Raw genomic sequence first — 20,675 nt, forward strand, 5'->3', positions numbered from 1 at the left:
CCCACGCGCTGTCTGTAAGCAGTAGATAGCCTGGCAGTCAGCTCCTGGACACGGCCCGGGGCAGCGCAGGCTGGAGGGAACTTCATTTCTGGCCGCTGTTCCTGCCCGCTCTGTGCTAAGAGATGATACCAAGAAGAATCAGGCCCGTGATGCAGCTATATGTTATCCTTTCCGGTGCTTGGCATCATCTCCTTCAGAGGACAAGCTGACAATCAGGGATAAGAAAAGAGACTCTCAGTTATGCAGAGGTAGCCATGTCTGAGGCATTACTCTGAAATCTGCTTTCTTGGAGTCGCTGCCTACTGCCTGTCTCTCCCCTGCCACCAAAGCTAGGAATTTCACTAAAAGTGCTACGTTCTTCCTGAGGATGAATCATTCTCTTATTTAGCAGGAGTGATACGAATGCAACTGAAGAGGTACACAGAACTAATTCAGTCTGTGTCAGCATACAGCAAAAATGTGTGCAAGGGCGTATCTGAGAGACCCTGCTTCTCCACAAATACAGCAATGTTCAGTCCCTCAGCTCAGTGTTTATGAGAAGGTCAGACTGCCTGTCCGTAGAGCCCTCCGTTTAAAACAAACAAAGGCTACGTGAGGCAAAGCGTGAAGAACAGAAAAAAGGCCCATAAGCTATTTTATTAAATCGGCACCCATTGACTGGGCGAGATTCTCGGAGAGTAAACAGCTCTCATTCCCACAGCATCAACTACACGCAATAGAAGCGTACAGCGCTGCTGTTTCACAACGCTGACGTTCTTCCCACTGTCATTTTGCACCAGAATTTCTGTGCAATAAAATATTTGAACACTTCTAATTGATGTATTAACAGCTTCCTATAAAACCAGGAAAAAAATGACTATGCACAGAAGCCTACCTTCTCTGTTGTTGATTCACCATATAGTTTAAGCTTAATAAAACTTAATTGCTTAAAAGACTCCATACAGCTTTTCAGGCTGGATTGGGAGATCTGCGCTTATTTCCATACCTGAAAATACAGTAGCGTCTACAACTTAATTTAAGCAAGATAACGATAAATACTATGAAATCAAATACATCTCAATTACGTGCAATTGTGTTTATTCCAAATCCAGCTCCAGCTCTAGGTTTGGCAGTGCCTGCTGAAGGATGTGAACAGTGGTTTCTTTCTCTCTTATTCCAGGAAGGTCACTCAGATACAAATATTCAAGGTTCCTATAAATATTTAAAAAGAAAAGTCAGCAACTACTACTTAACAGTTGACACAGAAATTGGACAAAGGATTATTCTACCATAGTTATTTTGAGTATTTTAAAAGGTTACTGGTTCTAATGGAAGTTGTTTTTTTTTTTCTGAAGTGCGTGCTTAAAGTTTTTAGCTCACCATAAGTTCAGTCCTCCTACACAGCTGAAAAAGAGATCCTGGACCCCCCACATCATGAAGCTTCCTTTATATTAAATAGCATTTAACAATTTCAATAGCAATTTAGTAAAAGTTATTTTCATGTAAATAATAGAGTAATATAGGAAGTCCTTAACAATAACTTTCTGTAGGATGAAATCCAAGTCACCACATCACCCAGTTGTAGATGTCTATTAACTCCGTGTAATACTAAACGGTTCCGAGTTACTTTAAGGCCACGGTTCAATAAAGCCCCTATGGATGTGCTTCAGAGCCACAGAGATGCACAGTATCCAACCCATACTGCTTCTTGTGCCTGAGTGCTAGAAAACACAGCTCTGCCCTAAGACCTTTCAGGCTACAGTGAGCACGAGATAACTGAGTGATAGGAAGCAGTGTGAGATGTAGAAAGACAATAAAAGTTACAGGACACCGTCAAAGCCTGCCCTGAAAAGGAACTGCAGCAGGAGGGTCAGGAGTAGAAACCAAGGTGATCGTTAATTACTTATTCTCAAGCAAAACCCACCTCGGGTGCCAACGTGAAAGGAAGCTGTACACAGTCACTGCTCTTGCAAAGGCTGCGTGTTGGCAGAGAGCACGCGTCCCGCTCTGATTTGTGCAGCAATCAACATTGCAGAAGTTACTTCAAGTGTAAATGGGGATGCTGTGCTCAACTCTGAAGGCAGAAGCGCAACTATGGATTCTTACGTACTGCAGCGGATGATTCTGGCATTCTCAGCTGCAGGCCTCAGTGCTACACAACTCCCTGACACCAGCCTTAAAAGGCTGATTAATACATGTACGTTAATCCACATGTCTTTTCCGAGCTATCCACAACACTGTCTTCAACCACGCTTGAAGAAACATTTCCTGCAGTGGCAGTGCCATCCCTCCCAGGCTGTCATTCAGGTCATTCCCCAAACCCAGCCATCCCACAGCCCCACACACATCTGAAACAGCCCAGAAACGTTCAGACTTCAGCCCTTCCAGCCAACGCAATCCCAAAACTGCGGGGTGGTAACAACTAAGGAGCAAGAAGAGCTCAGCAGCTCACGTACATCAGCTTGTGAAGTGCAATGATGCCTTTATCTGTGACATTCCCACAGGAAATTATCTTCAGCTGGAGGAGACTCTTCTGTAGATTCTTCGTCTCGCTGAGCCTCTGCAGACACTCGTCCTGTATGTAAATACACTTCTGCAGCTTGATTTCTGTAACATGTTCAAGACCATCTGGAAAGACAAAAATGAGTATTTGTTTCAGAATACCAGGAACAACCTGCACTGGTTGTTAAGTTCTCAGTTTAGTAACTGCCTCCAAACCCACACAGCAACATGCTCCTTTATACAGTGAGGCCGTAACACACAATGAATCTCCAAAGTCCCTTTGCGGTATTTCAAATATATGAAAACCCCAGGGTTTGTATCCTTTTGGTAAGATTCTAAGAGCTTTGACATGGGCAAGTAACAAAAAGACTCTACAAGTTTGGGTGATAAACAGTGATTCTGACTTAGGAACGTACTAATGCAGGAAATTCAAGGTCCCCTGCCAATGAAAAAATAAAATGGTCTGTTCCCCATTTTGGTTTTTGTTATTTAATACGAAACACTTTTTAAATCTCTTATTTTGTAAGAAACTGAGAGCTTGCCTTTTTTTTTGTCTTTGAAGATATCATAAATGCCTGGAGAACAAATAGTAGTGTGACGTCACAGACACCAAAACCATCACTTGGTTTAGAAGAAAAAGAATATTTAAAGTAGTGCTTTTTGCTACCAACTACTTAGCTATGAACTCAACGAAACAGCAAATCTTTGTTGCACTTCCTTAGTGCTACTGCCACTTCAGGTAAGGGCCGATGAAGTTCCCAATCTCTTTCTGCGTCACACCACACCTCCAGCAAAATCTTAGGAACTGCTGAATATTTGTAGAGCCATTTTAAGGAAAAAAAAAAAAAAGAAAAAGAAAAGATTGCAAAAGATTTCTCTATATCTTACTAAGGAATGAGAAAATGACCCAGTTATTCATATTTTGATGCAACTGAAAGAATGAAGACCATTCAGTACAATCTTTGCATAGCTGTGTCTACATTACCCAAATAGTCAAATCCTCTGTACATGATGCAAGAGTCAGTGGCATTAATTGCTTCTATCTTGTATTTCCCCAAGGGCCCCGTTGGGAGTCCGTTGTAGTCCTGCTGCCATTTCTGATAGCCTTGATAGCGCACCAGGGCACCACATCGCAACAGCCATTCTGAAGCTGCCCTGTCGGGGCCAACGGCTTGTATACGTTCGTAGTCCACTCTGCCAAGACAGAAAGAGCATTCACATGGTTTTTATAATGTGGCAGATTTATTGTCTTTACGATGAAACTACTGCACAGCAAATATTTGGTTATGTACATGGTAAGATGTCAGAAAAGTAAGAATATGATTTACTGGAAATGGTTTACGTATAATTATTTGAATCGTGCTGGTTCTTAATCGGTCTTGCATGAGTTTTTTTTTTAACTTTCTTTAAATGGCAGATGTTTTTGGTAAAAAAAGAAAGAGTACAAATGCAACTTGACTTAACCCTTCTAACTGATTGTTTCCTTCCATGTCTGTAAGCAGAGATAAAAAATGCCTTTCTCTACCCAGAATAAGGCTTTACAACAATTGCAAATTTGTCTCCCAAACATATTCTGCTTATATAAAAACATCTCATTGCCTGTCACATGTATGTCATTCCTGAAGCCTTTTTTCCTCAACGATTACAATTTTTCAAAAAGACACACTTCAGCAATTAATTAAAATCCTTGGGTCCATTCAGGAAAAGGATATCTTTCTTAGTCTGGTGAGGAATGCTGAAGACAGAAGCAGAGACCTGGAAGAGACTCCTGTCTGGTTGAGCTTCCTGCCCCATTACAGCAATCAGCTACACCATGCAACCCTTTCCACAGAGCTAGAAGACATAAGGCAAAACTATTAGCTACTGGCAAAAGCTATGGGCAGACAAAAAGTTTCACAGAGAAAGGCTTTATCTTTCTAAAAGTAAATATGAAACCCTTGTGTGGCTGAATCACATTGTAAACGATGGGTTGGTTAGATGCTTTTCTGAGTAAGTAAAGCGGGCATGGTTGTGCTACTGGTTTAAATGCATTTGGGGGTCAAAGGAAGACCAGCATTTAGGGAGAGAATCCACATCGCCAGCTTGCCCCTCGGCCACTCCAGGGAGGGGAGCAAAGCACACACCTTCCTCTGGAAGGCCACCGCTTTGTAACTGGGAACAGGTAAGGAAAGACCCCTGCCAAGCATCAACATGCAATCTGGGGGAAAAGAGCACTGATAATAGAAAGCGTTCACTCCTGGGACTTAATTCTCCCTGCTTCACAAACCGCACAGCGGGATACATGGGACCCACTCATCAACTTGCACAAACCGAACCGCTCTTACTTGTTGAACACAGCATTCAGCCATCCCCAGAAGTGTCTGCAGGCACCCGGCGGCGGCAGCTTGCTTAGGCTGCACACCGGCTGCGCAAGTTTTCCCAACAGCATCATGTTCTTGAAGAAAAGGAGAGAGGGGAAATGGAGATGTTATTTGGGGTGTCAGCCCCAGCTCCCGAAGAGGCAGGACGGGCGCCCCATACCCGACTCCCTCTCAAGGCCTAACCAGCTGTCAGCCCAGCAGGAGCGACGGCTGCAAGGGAAGCACCGGGGATCAGCGCCCTGAGGGGAGGCCCCACCGCCTCCTCAGGGCTCGCCCCGCCCGGGGGACCTCGCCGCGCCGCCGCCCTCCCGGGATCCCCTCCCGCCGGGCTGCCCCCGAGGCCCAAGCAGCCGAACCGTGCGCTGAGGCCGCCCGGCCCAGCCCTCCCTCGGCCGCCCTCACCGCCGCCGCGGAGCGGAGGAGGAGTCCGGCCCGGTGTGTATCACCGCCCCCAAGATGGCGGCGGCGGCGGCGCTGGTGCGGCAGCGGGCGGGCGGCGGCGGCGGGGCCGGGGCGCTGTGGCGGGACCAGCGCCGCCAGCGCAGGTGAGGCCGCGGGGCGGGAGCGGGGGGCGGCCCTGCCTGAGCCCCGCCGCCTCCTCGGCGTCGCCGCGTAGGGTCCTGCCCGCGCCCCCTCAGCGCTTCCCTCACGCCGGGAGGGCGGCCATGGAGGGACGGGGACGGGCCGTCGCCTTCCCCTCAGGGTCGGGGCGGGAGGCGGGCTGCCCCCCCCCCCCCCGCCCCGGGCAGACAAACGCGTCCCCGCGGGAACGCTGTCGGGGTGAGCTTACGGCCCGTGTCTGTCTCTGTGCAGCACTTTCGACGTGGCGGTGGTGGGCGCGGGAATCGTGGGGCTGGCCTCCGCCCGGGAGCTCGTCCGGCGGCACCCCTCGCTTGCCTTCGCCGTGCTGGAGAAGGAGAAGGAGCTAGGTATGGTGCCGGTGTGTCTTCCTCACCCGTGTGTTTGGGGTTACCTGGTGTCAGTCTGTCAGAAACCTTTACTGAAGCACACACTCGCCAAAACCTCAGTATTTCATGAACATACATGTAAAGGGAAGCTCTGCTTTTGGGTGGGCGAGCAGCAGTGGAAGAGCATCTGCTCTTGTCGCTGAAGTGGGTGATGGATTCCACCCTGGGAAGAGCATCTTCGTTCCCAGGCGCCGCTGGCTTTGCCCTGACGGGGGATTTCTTCCTCCCTTCGCCCGAGGATGCATCTTTCAGTGGAGAAGCAGAGTTGTCATCAGTCTGTGCTTCGCTGCTGGGACTTCAAGTTAGGACTTTTAAGTTAAGAAAGACTGAACATTGCCACTTCATTGTTTGAAAGCGGCAGGTCTTACTGGCCTGGGGCTCCAGCAGCAGCAGGGATTTCAGGGAAGAGGACAAGAAGGGTGAACAACTCAAGTAAGGAGCAGTGCAGGTGGCGGAGGGGCAAGGGCAGGTCCGGTTTAGTTGCCGCATGGAGCGGGAGGCAGAGAGGATGAGCTGAGAAATGGTGCCAGGATGGCTTTTTGGTGGGGCATGAGGAAAGGAGTGAACAGCAAACAGTGATGGTTGGTGGATAGAGGGAGAGGGTCGGGAAGTAGAGCTGCTGGTTTGGGCAAAGTCTACACCTGTCTGTTAATTGCCAGAACTGTAAACCACAGTCATTTGCCCCGTGTTTTCTGGATATAGGCCAGGTTGGATGGGGCTTTGAGCAACCTGGTCTGGTGGAAGGTGTCCCTGCCCATGGCAGAGGGGTTGGAACTAGGTGATCTTTAAGGTCCCTTCCAACCCAAACCATTCTATGATTCATTCTATGATATCCCTGTATATGCTGTGCAAGGTGCTGTCATTTGCATGGGAGGTCGAAGGCAAAGAACTAACACAGGGATAACTGGGAAGATGTCACCAGTTACTGACCCAGCATTAGACGGAGTAAAATGGCACAGCTCCCAGTATTGGCTGCTTACACAGGACACAGGAAATCTTGAGGCACTCTGCACCTGGGCATCTGTCCTGGCTTTGAAATAAGAAGGAACGAGCCCTGTTGCTTCCTTGAAAGCTCAAGTATGAGCACAGGTTCATCATAAGCAGTCTTTTCACACCAAGTGCTTATGCGGATACACAGTTGCTCAGGGTAGGTAGGAGCAACCACAAGCGATCATGTCAATGGCTAACTCAAAATAAGACCTGTGAGCCCCAGCTCTCGCTTTAAATAGCTCCATCAGACAGTTTATACATTGCTCTTGAGATGTTACATGTATGATATGAAGTGGCTTTTTATCCCCAAGACGAGACATGCATGAAGTCCTTAACAGTTGTGTGAATGCGAAGCAGGAATGACCTTTGGGAGTCAATATTTTGAGAGGGAGAACCTGCCCAAATTACTTCAATAAAAATGTTCGTGATATATTTCACCTCTGTTTTACTTAGTTACAAAGAGAAAGAGCAACCTAATCCAGTTCACAAGTACTTGAAAAGCCTACCAGGCCTGCCAGCACATCCAAAGAAAGGGAGGATTGCACAGACATTATGTTAGATGAAGCCTTTAAGGATGCCTTTCATTTTAAAAATTGAATTTCTTAAAATTAATTTTAACATGTAGAAAATTTGAATTGATTGGCCTGCAGTTGTAGCTCTTGGAGGAAAAACTTGTGATTTTTTTTTTTTTCCCCCCTGTTGATTCAACACATTGCAAGCTGTGTTCGTTTATTATTAACTAGGTCTTGCTGTGTCAGTATTTTTCTAGCCTTTTGAGACCAAGGGAGGAATTGTGTTTGCTGTGCAGTTGCCTTATTTGAGCATCTCTTGTTGTAATGCTGATTTAGGGCAGGACCTCAAATTGCTCGCTCTTCTGACAGCTGAAGTAATTAAGGTATGGACCAATTGTGGGAGCATGTATTTTAATAATGTATTTTTCTTTCTATTTAGCTCATCACCAAACTGGACATAACAGTGGTGTGATTCACAGTGGAATTTACTACAAACCTGGATCTCTGAAAGCTAAGCTGTGTGTGCAGGGTGCAGCCCTCTGCTACAAGTACTGTGACCAGAAAGGAATACCATATAAACAGTGTGGGAAGGTATAGGAACTGCTGTGTGTTCTTACTTTAACTTTGGAAACTGAGACTATGTATGTTCCAATGTATAGCGTAGGCCTGGTTGTGGTCTTTCTCCCAAGAGATGAGTTTCTGCAACACTTACAACCTTCAGGATGAATGTGTCTCTTTGTTTTCTTCTTTCCAGCAACTCAAATCAGTTTCTTTTCTGGGCCTAAATAATAATTCTCCTTACCTGTGGGCTGAGCTGAAATATCCCAGGTAATGGTGGAAGCCAAGCCCCATGGAGGGGCACCTGCCATAGCTCCAAGGAACACAAAGGCTCTCAGTATGCGCATGCCATACTTCTTGGCATATCAGGCTCTGAAAAGACACGGTGACTCGAAAACAGCTCCAGATGCGACCCAGCTACATGTATTTATGCCATGTTACATCCACCTAACACAACCTGAAATGCTGGGGACAGAAGAGTGGCTGTACTGATTCAGCTTGGGGTATACCCAACCCGATATCCTGTTTCTGGAAGTGTCTGTAAAGAGAGACCCAGGAAGGAATGAGAACAGGACAAGCAAATTATTAATTCTCCCAGCTTCCAACTATTTTCAGCTCAGGTTGTTTTCTGAGCCTGATTTGTTTTGTCTTTGGTGAGTCTCAATGGATTTCTCTTCCAAGCGTTTTTCGATTAAAAGCTTTTGCATCAGAGCATACTTTGATGAGCAGTTCCAGAGATCAACAACCCACTGCACGAAGAGTTACATCATTTTGAAACTGGCTCCTACAAGCCTCATCTGATGGCCCCTAGCCCTTGTGTTGGAAGAGGTGGTGAACAGTTGATCTGTGCTCGCACTCTCCAAGTTGCACATAATTTTATATCCCCTCCTCCCCCAAAGTCATCCCTGCCAGCTGGTGAGTCTTAGTCTGCTCAGTCATTCCTCTTAGAGAAGCTTTTTTATGACTCTCTCCACCCTGTCTTCATTCTCTGAACCGTTTCTAGTTCAGTGAATCTTTGACACAAGATGAGGACCACAACTGCGCACAGCATTCAAAGTGTGGTCAGACTCTGGATTTTTGCAGTGAAATAGTAGAGTTCTCTGTATTATCCTGTATCCTTTTCCTAGTTGTTCCTAACATTCAATTTAGGGCTTTTCAGCTGTCACTAGGCATTGAGCTGATGTTTTCATAGGATTGTCTATCCTAACCCCAAGATCTTGGTCCTGAGTGGTAACTTTGAACTTGAATTCCATCATTTTATACGTGAGGCTAAGACTGTTTTTTCTACGATCATCACTTCACATTTATCTGCATTGAATTTCAGCTGCCATTTTGTTAGTGGCTCGTTTACCTCGGAAGGTCCCTCTGCAGTTCTTTACAGTCAGCTCTTGTCTGAACCACCTTGAGTCACTTTAAACCATCACCCGACTTTCTCACCTCCCTGGTTGCCCCTTTCCAGGTTGCTCATAAACATCTCGGACAGCACGAGCCTTTCTCTTAAAAGTGCAATGCAGACCCTATCTGATGTGACAAGCGCCACTTCAAGGCCCCCTAGCTCAGCGCCCACTGGGAGCTGGGTGCAGATCTCTCCCAGCTCTGGGGTGCAGATCTCTCCCAGCTCTGGGGTGCAGAGCAGAGAGCCCTGGATGTGGCAGCGTTGATGGGCCCCGCACCGATGCGGGTGGTTTTTGTCCTGGCCTGGCTGTGCTCCGTGCTGTGTTCATGCTGTGCTCCCTCCGCTGCAGCGCTGGTCGCAAGATGGCACTGTGGATTTGCTCAGCAATACACCTGAAGTTACAAGCCTGCTCTCAACTGAAAGCACCAAGACAGCAGACTTGCTCTGTAGGAGTCAATTTGAGCTTGGGCAGGGCTAGCACTGATGCAGCAGCGTTGTTGGTCCTTTGCTGACACTGAATTTGTGTACTTCTGCATCACCTTCCCCAGCAGTGTTTGTTCCAGGGAAGATGATGTTGAGGCTTTACAGCCAGTTTTACATAAAGCAGCCCCAGGCTTGGAGAACTTGGTGCCTTCTCAATGCAGAGATGCCTGTCTTGCCAGACCGGAGCTAGGCCTGGAAGTACTACGGTCTGTGCAAACCTGGCACAGATAATTCATAGCCTGGATAAATCTCTTGTGATTAGTTGTGAGCTAACTACATGGTTAAATGAAGTGAAGCTGATACAGTTCAGTTTAGACACCATGTCAGAACATGTCCTTACTCTCTTATCGAGACTGAGATTTGTACTTTTTGGGTTAAGTTCAGTTTTATTTTTGGAAGCATCCCAGTGGCTCTTTAAAATCACATTCTCTCACATTCAGATTTGTAGTCTCATGGTACTTGTAGCAAATATTATCCATTGATAGTAACTTAAACTACAGTTTAACATTTGGTTTTCACTCTCCTTAATATATTAGTGCTTTCTCAGTAATAATAGGTATTTATAGAATCTTGTGCACCTAATGGCACAAACCACGTTTCCCCCCCCTTGAATTATAATTCAGTGTTCACTCATTCACTATTGCTTGCTTGTTAGCTTGGGCTTGATGCCAAACCTGAACTGGCTTTGTATGTTTTGCTCACTGGTGGGCCTTGTTATCTTTTTCTGAAGCTAATTGTAGCCATTGAACAAGATGAAATTCCAAGACTCAAAGCTTTGTATGAAAGAGGGCTGCAGAACAACGTGCGAGGTCTGAAACTGATTGGAGCAAAAGAAATACAAGCGAAAGAACCCTTCTGCAGGGTAAGGGATTTTCATACCTTTAATTAGCATATAAGGTCTCAGTTTCTCAGGTGACATTATTTTTTAATTTAACATAAATATGTTTCTGGCCTTGAGGTAATTTGTATGGGTGACAAGTTCAAAAGAGCCTGAAAACCCAGAAGAAATACATTTGTCAGCAAAAATAAATGTATCCATTTATTTCTGGAACTTTGTAGCTCAGCCCAATCCTTCACATGCATTTGCCATTACATACACATCAGACCAGGTCTAACACAACATAAGGTCATCCTGCAGAATCTTTCTCGATGACACTTACTTTCATCTCAGGTTTCTCCTGCGCACCTCTTTGCATTCTCTTGCTTGTCAGTTCATAGCTCATCAGTTCTCCGTGGACTGAAGTCATAGAGACCTGCTGCTACACTAATTGCAAATGATGTGCTGGCTGTTTCATAAGGGCCAGCATTCACAAATTAGAGAGCAGGCAATCCATTTCACTTGCAGCCTACAAAAGGAATCAGAATTATTTGAGTCAAAGTAGGAGACTCTATAGTCCCTTAGTCCCTGTGCAGGACTGAATTTATAGGCAAATGGACAGAGCCTACAAGTTGTTCAAACTTCATCCTTTCCCCAGCTTTATACAGAGGTGTCCTCCCTGATGTATATGCTCAGAAACAACAAAAAACTGGTTCTCCCACCAATGACAATGAGTGTTTTGTTTTTGTTTTTTTTTTTTTAAATCTTTAGTTTCTTCCCCTTCTCCTTGTAAGTGCTTGCTTGTATGTTTTTTTGGTTGATAGGCAGATTTTCCTTTGCCCAGGTTAGAGCTGCTATATCTGAGTTTATGGTGAGATGATTCTGCTCCTTCCCACTAAAATTATTTAACTTACAGTAAAGCTTGATAGTGCAGCAATGAAAATTCCTTCCCATCTGTAAGTGAGGATTTGGATCAAGCCAATTTCAATCCAGTTGTTTCCTGCACATGTGATTGTTATGTAGCACTTCTCAGCTTGTTTATTTTCACAGCAGGAGAAATGTGAGTAGTTTATGGAATACAGATTTGTTGTTGTATAGTATATCTTTGATTGAAAGGAAAATCTGGATATAAATTCCCCATACTGTTTATCTGGCAGCTTGCTACTGGTGTAGCTGCATGACTCATGGCTTATGAGTGGTTGTAGGTACAGACAAAAATTTTCTGGAGAGGGATCTTCTTTATCTTTTTTTCTCGTAAACATTTTGTATCTGCTTCTTAAAACATTCTTTGCATGTTCAAGATCCAGCTGAGCGTTTACTTCTGCAAATGAGTACGTTCAGATGGGTCTTAATTAATTTGCTTTGGTTTCCTGAGCTGAGTCTTTTCCTCATAAGCAAAGGGAACTTGAATGGTGTTATAAAACATTGCACTGTGTATCAAGTGGAGAGAAAGGTTTTGTGTAAGATACAGTTTTACCAACCATTCTGGTTGTCTTGGCTATGTAAATGGCCCCTGCTGTTGTAGGATCTGAGTAGCTGACAGTCTTTTAGTGTAGTTACACTTGCAGCATTTCTCTGAGATAACGCAGTCCTACTATCCTTATTTTATAGCCAGAACTAGGAAAATACTGTGATGCCATCTAGCATGATAAAAATTATGTAAGAAACTGAGCCTTTTTGGTGTAAAGATAGTAAAACATCTCTGAGAAACGTTAAAAATTCTAGCTACACACTGGACTTGAACCTTACTTTCTGCTAGGACAAGTATAGGCTGTTGTCTAACTCAGAAGAGACTTTCCTCTCTGATGTGCAATGCAGTAAGTGTTGAGATGGTATCTTTTAGCCTCGCAGGAGGCACTGGCAACAGCCATGCATCAGGTAGAACTCCCAAGTGACCATTTGAAGCTGGAATTGCATAGTGCATGGTGAAAAATAAGTACATAGTAGCTGAAGCCAAGGTTAGGTAACCTGTTTTATCATTAAGCACTCTGTCAAGAAGACTTGTTTATGCTGTAGTTACACGATAATCCACCCTAAGCAGTTTTCACCATACTAGTTGTCAGCAAACCCGAACGCCGGAGCTGGCACGTGGAGGGACTAGGAACAAGCAGCCAGGGATGGGGAGACAGCGGTACTCCCTTCTCAGTGGCAATGCACATTATTCCAGGTGAAATATTCTCTGTATTGAAGACCAAAGTCCACATAGAGCCTTCACTGTTCTCCTGTATCCTAATACTGTTTCAGGGTCTGATGGCCCTTGATTCTCCATATACCGGCATTGTGAATTATAAACAAGTGGCCCAGTCCTATGCTGAAGACTTCCAGGAAGCAGGTGGGACGATCTTGACTGATTTTGAAGTTACAAACATGGAGATGGCTAAAGAAAGTTCTTCGGAAAGTGAAGATGGTAAGGCAGTTTTTTGCCCTCCATTTACTACGGTCCTGCCAAAGATTTTGTTCAAAACACGTTTGCTTTAACTGAAATGACATTTCTGAACCTTTCTGTCTCATCGGGATGAGACAAAAGGCAAAATTGTGTTAGTGAGAGTACTGAGCAAGCTCACTTTTTTTTTTTGCAGGCAAGTCACCCTTCAGCTGAAACGTTTAAAGCTGATAGAAGAAAATGATAGTAAAATTGAGGAAGAAGGTTGTTCTCTCCTGTTAAAATCAGATTTAGCTGAATATTGCATGTGTATTCTTGTGATAGTGCTTTTTCTTTATCCTGGAAGGGAGGTTGGATCTGTGCTGGTACACATATGGAAGAATAAAAAAACCCTATTAATTCACAAATAAATCCAACAACATCAGTTATGTCCAACAGTAGTTGCTCCATAGCTTGAAGATATTCCAGTGGAAGAATCCTTCATTGTGACAAGCTGCTTGTTCTGTCAATTTTCTGTTACGTGTTCTATTAATTCCTTCTCTTGTCTAATTCTATTACAGGGCTAAAATACCCAGTCATTGTTAGGAACTCAAAGGTAAGAACTAAACTGAAGATTTAATTGCTTAATAGGAAGCTTTTTCTCCTTTTCTTAGGAATTTTTGTTGAGTCCTGGTGGATTAATCCGCTCTCTCAAAGTTAAAAAGCTGCTGTTCAGTAACATGATCACTGTCATCTAGGACTGCTTTTACAAAACAACTGCAATCAATTCTTAACAATGAGCATGTTCATTGTTAATGATTTTACTGTGTACTGGGAATAATAATGAAAGTATAACTTTCTCTTTCTGCTGCCTAACTTATGTTTAACTGTATGTGTCCCTTATCTTCTTTATTTGCACATTCTTATGCTTGTTGTTTCCAAGGACTCCTTTTATAACTTATTCATTTGGTGAGAAACACCTATTTTCATGTTTGCTTTTGGTCTTTGGCATCTATAAAAATGATAAGGAGGCATTTAGAATAATTTTATCATCAGAAAGCCACAAGCTAATTTAGTAAAACAGGTGCATCTACCGATGTCATTCCTGCAAGTCAGTTAATGCTGCACAGGAAATGTAGTTGTAACCTTTTCACCTTCAGGAGAGAATATCTGGACTCTTCTTTGGAGGGGGAAAAAACCAAACAAACCAAAAACTCAACCTCACTCCCCCCGAGTAGTTTTTAAAGTTAATGCTGCTGCTTTCTTGTTCTATTTCTGCTTTTTCATTAAAAAGTAGCTTCCAAAATCTGTTACATTCTCTCACCAAATACTGATTTTTTAAATTTATTTTATTATTTTTATGGAAACATTTTTAGTTGAAGAAAAACCCCATAGCATTTGAAAACAAATACTGTGAGCTATATAGATAGATAGATAATAGTTTGTGAATTTATTTATTTATTTAGATGGTAAGGTGTTTAGATCTTTAACAGCTCTCCGTAACTGTGTGCTGCGAACTCGTGTAGCTTTCTGGATAAACTACCGTTCAGTAGCACGACCACTCCCAGTGTGTGAGGTGAAATCTGTTAACAGCCTTATTTAACCAAATGTGTTGTGGTTGCTTAGCTACCCCACCTATCACGCACCCTCTGGCAATGCAAACCTGGCCAGGGAGCTGCAGGCTAGCCTGGCATCGGGGCTTTGTAGGATGCAGACGTGAGGGAGGGCCAGGAGGAGACACTTGGTTTGCTGGAGGAGCAGAGTCTTTGACGCTGATGCGTTGGGCCTCTGCCCTGTACAATAAGCATGCTTGTGTAATGCACGAGGCTCTGTGTTCTGGGAACTGAACCTGAAGGTGGTCTGAGAATCGATGACATGTTTCTTTTTTTATTCTGTTTTTTTCCTTCCCTGTCCCATTTCTATAAAGATTCTTCCAGTCCTACCTGCCCAATGAATTGCCATTTTAGGATAGTTCTCCTCCAGAGAATAAAGGAGAATATTGTAAAGAATTAAGTGAAACAATTAAATGTTTCTGCCTCCTTTTGAAAGCATGGTTGGTTTTCTTTCTGGTCTTGACTCATTTTTTTTTCAAGGCTTGTAGGTGATGGGTGGTTTTTTTAGTAGATACTTTGAATTTTTGTGTGTTTTGTTTTGGTTGTTTTTTTTCCACAGGGTGAGGAAATCTACTGTCGCCATATTGTGACCTGTGCAGGACTTTACTCGGACCGCCTGTCTGAGATCAGTGGCTGCAGCCCTGAACCTCGTATTGTACCCTTCCGTGGAGATTATTTGGTGCTAAAACCAGAAAAGTGCTATATGGTTAAAGGAAATATTTATCCGGTACATACTCTCTTGTTTGTCTTTCACAGCGTAGTCTAAGAACTGCTAAAACTACAGAAATAAGGGCAATATTACGTGGTTATTTCTGTTAGACTGCAGATAGTGATGCACAACATGTGGACGTAGATTCAGTTGCTTTCTGACAGGACAGCTTGTTTTTGTTCATTCTTGAGGAACAGGTAGAAGTACCATGTGGGAAGTTATTGCCAGTCATTTTTTTTGTTTGTATTTTTGTTGTTGGTTTTTTTTGTTTTGTTTTTTTAATAGGGAAAGAATGAAACATTTAGCATGGTAGCCGCATGCCCACAACAGCCTGGCTTCTTTCTTTATGTTATAAAATAAATCTGTAGGCAGGATTCAGAAGTCAATGAGGGACAACAGTAAATAATTAATTACTTAGATGTAGGGTTTAATCTTCTGTGCTAATACCCAAAGCTCAGATTTAGGTATTTGCCTCTCAACCTCATCTTTGAATTAGCTTTACTTTGACAAAAAATAGACACAGGAGGAAAAGGACAAGCTTTCTACCATCTAATATAGACAAACAGTGTGGGAAGAGGAGCAATCCCAGACAGAAAGTGAAGATAGCAAGCAAAAAGAGAGAATTCCTAGGGCAGCATTTTAGCTAATTGATGCAGTACGTTGAAATACTGCCTTTCTGAATATGAGCTTAGATTTGCCTGCTAAACCCTGGAGCAGGTTGCCCTAGGGAAATTGTGGAACCCTGGGCATTGGGTGTTTGTCTGACCTCTTCTCACCTGGGAATGATTCATGATCCTGTCTTGGGATGGGAGGGAGGAACTGGCTGGGATGTGAGGGTACCTTCCAGCCTTGTTTCATGGCTGTGTGAGGATAGCTTGTACCCTTTGATTTTTTTTTTTTTTTTGGTTTTGTTATGGCCAAATATGGTAATAAGATTAGAAAATTGCACGACTCTTAGTGATATGTTACCAGAAATGTAATGTAGTTTGTGGAGTGGTTGCACTAAGCTTCGAAAGTATTAAAAGCATATTTTTAACAGGAGAATCAGTGCACTGAATACAGAAAAGGAGCATATCTTAAAGCACTTTTTAGTCATAACAATACTGGTTTTTGAGAAATACCCAATACTTGCTTATTTTCAGACTGTAACACAGTCACCTCTGTAGTCACCTTTTCTAAATAGCTGAAGATCTTGAAGTGCCAGCGCATGAAGAGGTGTGCTTATTTAATACTTGTATCTGCATATAGACAGCTTATTTCTGTTTCAGTCTTTGCACACAATTACACTGCATTCCATTCACAAACAAAAAAGAAACTGCAGATACTTATTATTAGCATTAATCAGGCTTGCTAACTGCATGTTGTTTTGAGCAATACAGGAATGGTGAGGTTTTCCTAATATTTTATAACCTATTTTATTGCAGTATAATTACTACTGGTGAATAGCATTAGTGTGTCGTTGGTTTTGTTGTGGGTTGATTTATATCCTGAGAAATCACGTGTACTTTTTTTTCCTGTTGTTTGTTTTGCTTTTACCTAAGATGCAGTCTTACTTGGCCCTGCTCTGTGCTTCAGTGTTTTAAATTAGTTAAGTGCTGTAACTGCACAATTAACAAGCAGAAAAACCAGCACAGGAGCCAATTGTATGGTTATATGACTTGAATTTTGTTGTAGTGATTGGAAAGAAAATGGCAAATTTACTTCCTTTTTCACTTGTTCATTTAAAAATAGTTATTTCCATTTATTGGGAGGACAACTTCTTTACTGTGTTTTGGTTTGTTTTATTCACTCTCTCACAGAATAAACTCTGAATGTCTGTACTTTCCTCCTCACAAATGTTTTCCACGTTTCCTGGATGAGTTTGTTGACTCGAGTGGTTGCGTGGCTGTTTCTCTGATCTGGTTTATAACAGCTGTAATAACTGTTGTATCCCGCTTTAGGTTCCCAATCCTCGATTCCCTTTTCTGGGATTTCATTTCACACCAAGAATGGATGGCAGTGTTTGGCTTGGTCCTAATGCAGTACTAGCCTTTAAGCGAGAGGGCTACAAATTGTTTGACTTCAGCACTGGAGACTTTCTAGATGCTGTAACATACAGGTAATATCTTGTCTTTTTGTCTGCTGAACACAGTTATTTAAATGTCAGCTTGTGACTCCATGGAAGCTAGTTCTCGTCAAAAAGCCTGCTTTTGCCAAGTTTTTGGTGTGTTTAAAGACAGTTGTGCTGATAAGGGTGGACTTCTCCAAGACATTTGACTTCATGTGATCTAATATTTGAATTTTCATAAACTACCAAGACATGTCTCAGCTGGTCTGAGAATGTGGCTGCTTATTGGAAGATACTGGTGAGCCATGTTGCTACCAGTGGAGCCCTTCCAGGATTGGTTTTGGTCCAATGCAGTGTAATATTTTAATCAACCTAGACAGTGTGATTAAAATACCTGCAGAGGATGCTTGGAAGAGAGAACACTGAGTGGTCTGAATTGCTGTGTTAAACTTTGTCAGACCATCAGTATACATTTAAAAAATGTGCAAGTGCTAGGAAAGACGTTAAAGGCCACGAATGCAGGCTGGGAAGCTGTCTTAGAAAGCATGTCAGAGGAATTAGGAATCATTGCTAAAATTGCAAATGTAAATTAAGAGTACCTGTAGAAGTTGAGAGAAATCTTGCTTCTCTGTGAGGGGCTGGACAGACCATTACCAAGTGCTCAATTTTAGAAATTAGACTGGAAAAAGAATGTGAAAATATCGGGGAGGATCTCAGGAGCGGCTGAAAAACAGGTCAGGGAACTGGAAAATAGGTTTCTGGCAAACAGCTCAACTTAATGCAGTTTATTGAAGTAAAGAGTTGAAAGCGTCTTGATGATTGTCTATAGATTTTTATACTGGAAGACTTGAGGAAAGGAAAGCAAGCAAACAAGATTTGCGAAGACATAGCAAGGTTCATTGACTGAAAGCTGAGGGTTTTAGGAGTGTGACGATCTTTTCAGAGTGATCGTGGAAAAAAGTCCCAAGCGGCATGTCTGTTGTCCCTCGTGCATGTGGGTTTTTAGTCTCTTGCCATTTGACTGGGCCAGAGAAAAATCCTGGACGTAGGAGGGACTGGAGTTCAGAGTTAATTCTCAAAGAAAGAATGAAAATGCAACACTACAGCTCTGTAAACAAGGTTTGCTGAAGCAGGGAAGGACAAACATATTTCTCAAGTAGAAAGCATTGATGAGATTACTGATGTTGGGAATGGGAACTTTTGCCATGCAGTTGCGTTTTCTACCTTCTTAGCGTTAGTGTGACATGGCTGCATTTATCATGCAAGATTTTTTCTTACTGCAGTTATTTTTTCTCTCACAGTGGGTTATGGAAGCTTGTGCTGAGAAACTTGTCTTATGGACTGAGTGAAATGTACAGAGCGTGTTTCCTTAGCGCACAGGTGAAGCAACTTCAGAAGTTCATCCCTGAGGTCACCATCAATGATGTACTCAGGTAAAGAAAACTTTTCTTGTTAGTAACACCCAGTGGCTTGTTAAATCTCTTACTTTTAACAGCAGCAAATGTAGCATTAGCTTACTCCCTTCCTCCACCAAAATAGGCTACTGAAGTATAGAAGCGTTTAGATACTTTCTACAGAAAGATCTTTTATATTGTGTTTGCCTGTGTGTAGGCAAGTTTGATGACTATTTGTGTGACTTTCTACACTCTCCATAGGCTGAAATTCACAGTTGTGACATTCACAAAAAAGTCCCTTTATCCTAGTGACACATTCAGTAGCCTGAACATAATCTGAGTTCACAAAGAAAGCAAAACACTAATGAAATTCAGAGGGGAAGCCAGACTATGAGTTGCTAGTGAGTGAATATTGACTTAGTTTAATCATCTCAGTAGAATTGTATTCAGCCGCTTACTGTGCGGAGGGAGAAACTAATTCAAAGGAGTTCAGAAATGCTAAGGAACTGAAGAGACTTGTGAGGAAAGATGAAGCATTTAGGTACATGGAGGTGGCTTTAACTGTCCACGCATTTGCAGGGAGAAAATCCAGAATAAGAAAAGCTTGAGCATGGTAAAAGGGAGTTAGCCAGCTCAGGCAGTATACCATTGGCATGAAAATCATGTTTGATGAGGCTTGCTATTTCAGAACAAAGGGTTTCCTTTTTGAAAAGAGAAGGCATGTTTGTGTTTGTGGGGAGGAGAGTAACTTCATAACCAGGAAGGATACAGAAGATCCTCCGCTTGGCTACCTGCCCTTGTTTTACCATAACAACTGCGAGACATCTCCCACTCTGACTCACAAGTGTTAAACTTCCCTGTGCTCCCCCAAAAGCCTGACTGGGCTTTGACTCCACAGTCTGCCTTCCTTACGGTTTCCCTGGGCACCTTCACAAGGCCAGAAAAGAACTGATTTTCTGACTTCAGAAAATGTTTTCTTTCTGATGGTGAGCTCCTCCTTTATTTTGCAGGGGTCCATCTGGAGTGAGAGCTCAAGCATTGGACAGTGACGGAAATTTGGTAGATGACTTTGTATTTGATGGAGGCAGTGGAGATATTGGAAGCAGAATTCTTCATGTCAGAAATGCCCCTTCTCCTGCTGCTACCTCCTCCCTTGCCATTGCAAAAATGATTGCAGATGAAGTGAAGCAAAGATTTGAATTGTGAATGATTGACAGATTTAGTGTGGTTTTACCCCTCTTTTATGTGTAGCAGTTTGTCTGCATTGAATGACCTCTGCAGCCTTTAATGACAAAGATAAAACAGGCAACGTGTTGCTTGCAAGACCAGCGCTGGTATAGCTGTGCAGTGCAAAACCAGCATTTGAAATGTTTGCCTTTGCCAGCCCACAACTTCTCAGCTTCACGAATAAAGGAGTTACGGTGCCTGGTAAGACCTGGTGCGGCGCAGCCTTCTGCAAGAAAGAAGCCAACAGCCCCGTTCGCAGTAAAGATTTGTTCACCTGAGCAGGAAGAGCCTGTGGAAGGGCTGGTGCCAGGCACAACATGAGGGTCTCCCAGGACTGTAGCGGGTCTTTAGGTGGAGCAGGAAAAGCCTCTGTGGTTGGGTTGCCCGCACCGACTTCCCATGCCGCTGGTCTAAATATTGCCTCCTCCTCGCACTCCGGAGAGGTGGTTGGTCCTCTGAAAAACCACAAGCATGGGGTGGTTCTCTGTGTGCTTTCTCTCTGACTCCGTTTAAATTCATTTGGAGTCTACAGTCCCCTAGCTTACATTAAAGTAATGGAGATAGAACGATAAGCCCTGCTTAAGGGTTCTGGTGATATGGAATTAAGGGCTTTATCAGAGACTGAAAACAATATTCGGAGCCTTTTACGTGAATGTAGAGTATTTCAGAGAAAAATAAGCCTAACAAGGGCGTACCAAATCCAAGTCAATTTAGACATGCAATTCAGATACGCTGTCTATCTGATCGCTGTCTCTTTT

The 20,675-nt window shown here is 43.4% G+C and overlaps 2 protein-coding genes across 3 annotated transcripts; one reads left to right on the forward strand and one right to left on the reverse strand.

The window, feature by feature from the left end:
• Window positions 1–110: 110 nt before the first annotated feature.
• Window positions 111–5,298, reverse strand: DMAC2L (distal membrane arm assembly component 2 like). Of its 2 annotated transcripts, XM_050897893.1 has the most exons (6): window positions 5,244–5,298; window positions 4,806–4,915; window positions 3,467–3,675; window positions 2,436–2,607; window positions 1,065–1,191; window positions 111–205 (listed from the first exon to the last, which is right to left on the reverse strand). In XM_050897893.1, exons 2-5 carry the CDS (start codon window positions 4,910–4,912, stop codon window positions 1,077–1,079), a joined length of 603 nt encoding a protein of 200 aa, XP_050753850.1. In that variant the 5' UTR covers window positions 4,913–4,915; window positions 5,244–5,298; the 3' UTR covers window positions 111–205; window positions 1,065–1,076. The 2 variants fall into 2 exon arrangements, with proteins under 2 accessions (XP_050753850.1, XP_050753849.1); XM_050897892.1 differs by lacking the exon at window positions 111–205 and having other exon boundaries at window positions 627–1,191.
• A 38-nt stretch (window positions 5,299–5,336) lies between these two features.
• L2HGDH (L-2-hydroxyglutarate dehydrogenase) lies at window positions 5,337–20,063 on the forward strand (the record flags this gene model as incomplete). The annotated part of the gene is made up of 10 exons (XM_050897942.1): window positions 5,337–5,386; window positions 5,655–5,770; window positions 7,751–7,902; window positions 10,479–10,610; window positions 12,810–12,972; window positions 13,509–13,543; window positions 15,100–15,267; window positions 17,190–17,347; window positions 18,598–18,729; window positions 19,701–20,063. Coding segments are annotated over 10 exons (1,302 nt in total), but the record flags the coding sequence as incomplete, so codon positions are not given.
• Window positions 20,064–20,675: the final 612 nt, after the last annotated feature.

The sequence above is a fragment of the Gymnogyps californianus genome, chromosome 5 (genome assembly GCF_018139145.2).
Source record: "Gymnogyps californianus isolate 813 chromosome 5, ASM1813914v2, whole genome shotgun sequence".
Lineage (NCBI taxonomy): Eukaryota > Metazoa > Chordata > Aves > Accipitriformes > Cathartidae > Gymnogyps > Gymnogyps californianus.

Coding starts and splice junctions, on each gene's coding strand:
- DMAC2L (XM_050897893.1), bottom strand. CDS start 4,912: ATGATGCTGTTGGGAAAACTTGCGCAGCCGGTGTGCAGCCTAAGCAAG. Junction 2,608..3,466: donor CAGAGGATTTGACTATTTGG/GTAATGTAGACA, acceptor TTGTCTTTCCAG/ATGGTCTTGAACATGTTACA. Junction 1,192..2,435: donor ATTGCACTTCACAAGCTGAT/GTACGTGAGCTG, acceptor AAATATTTATAG/GAACCTTGAATATTTGTATC.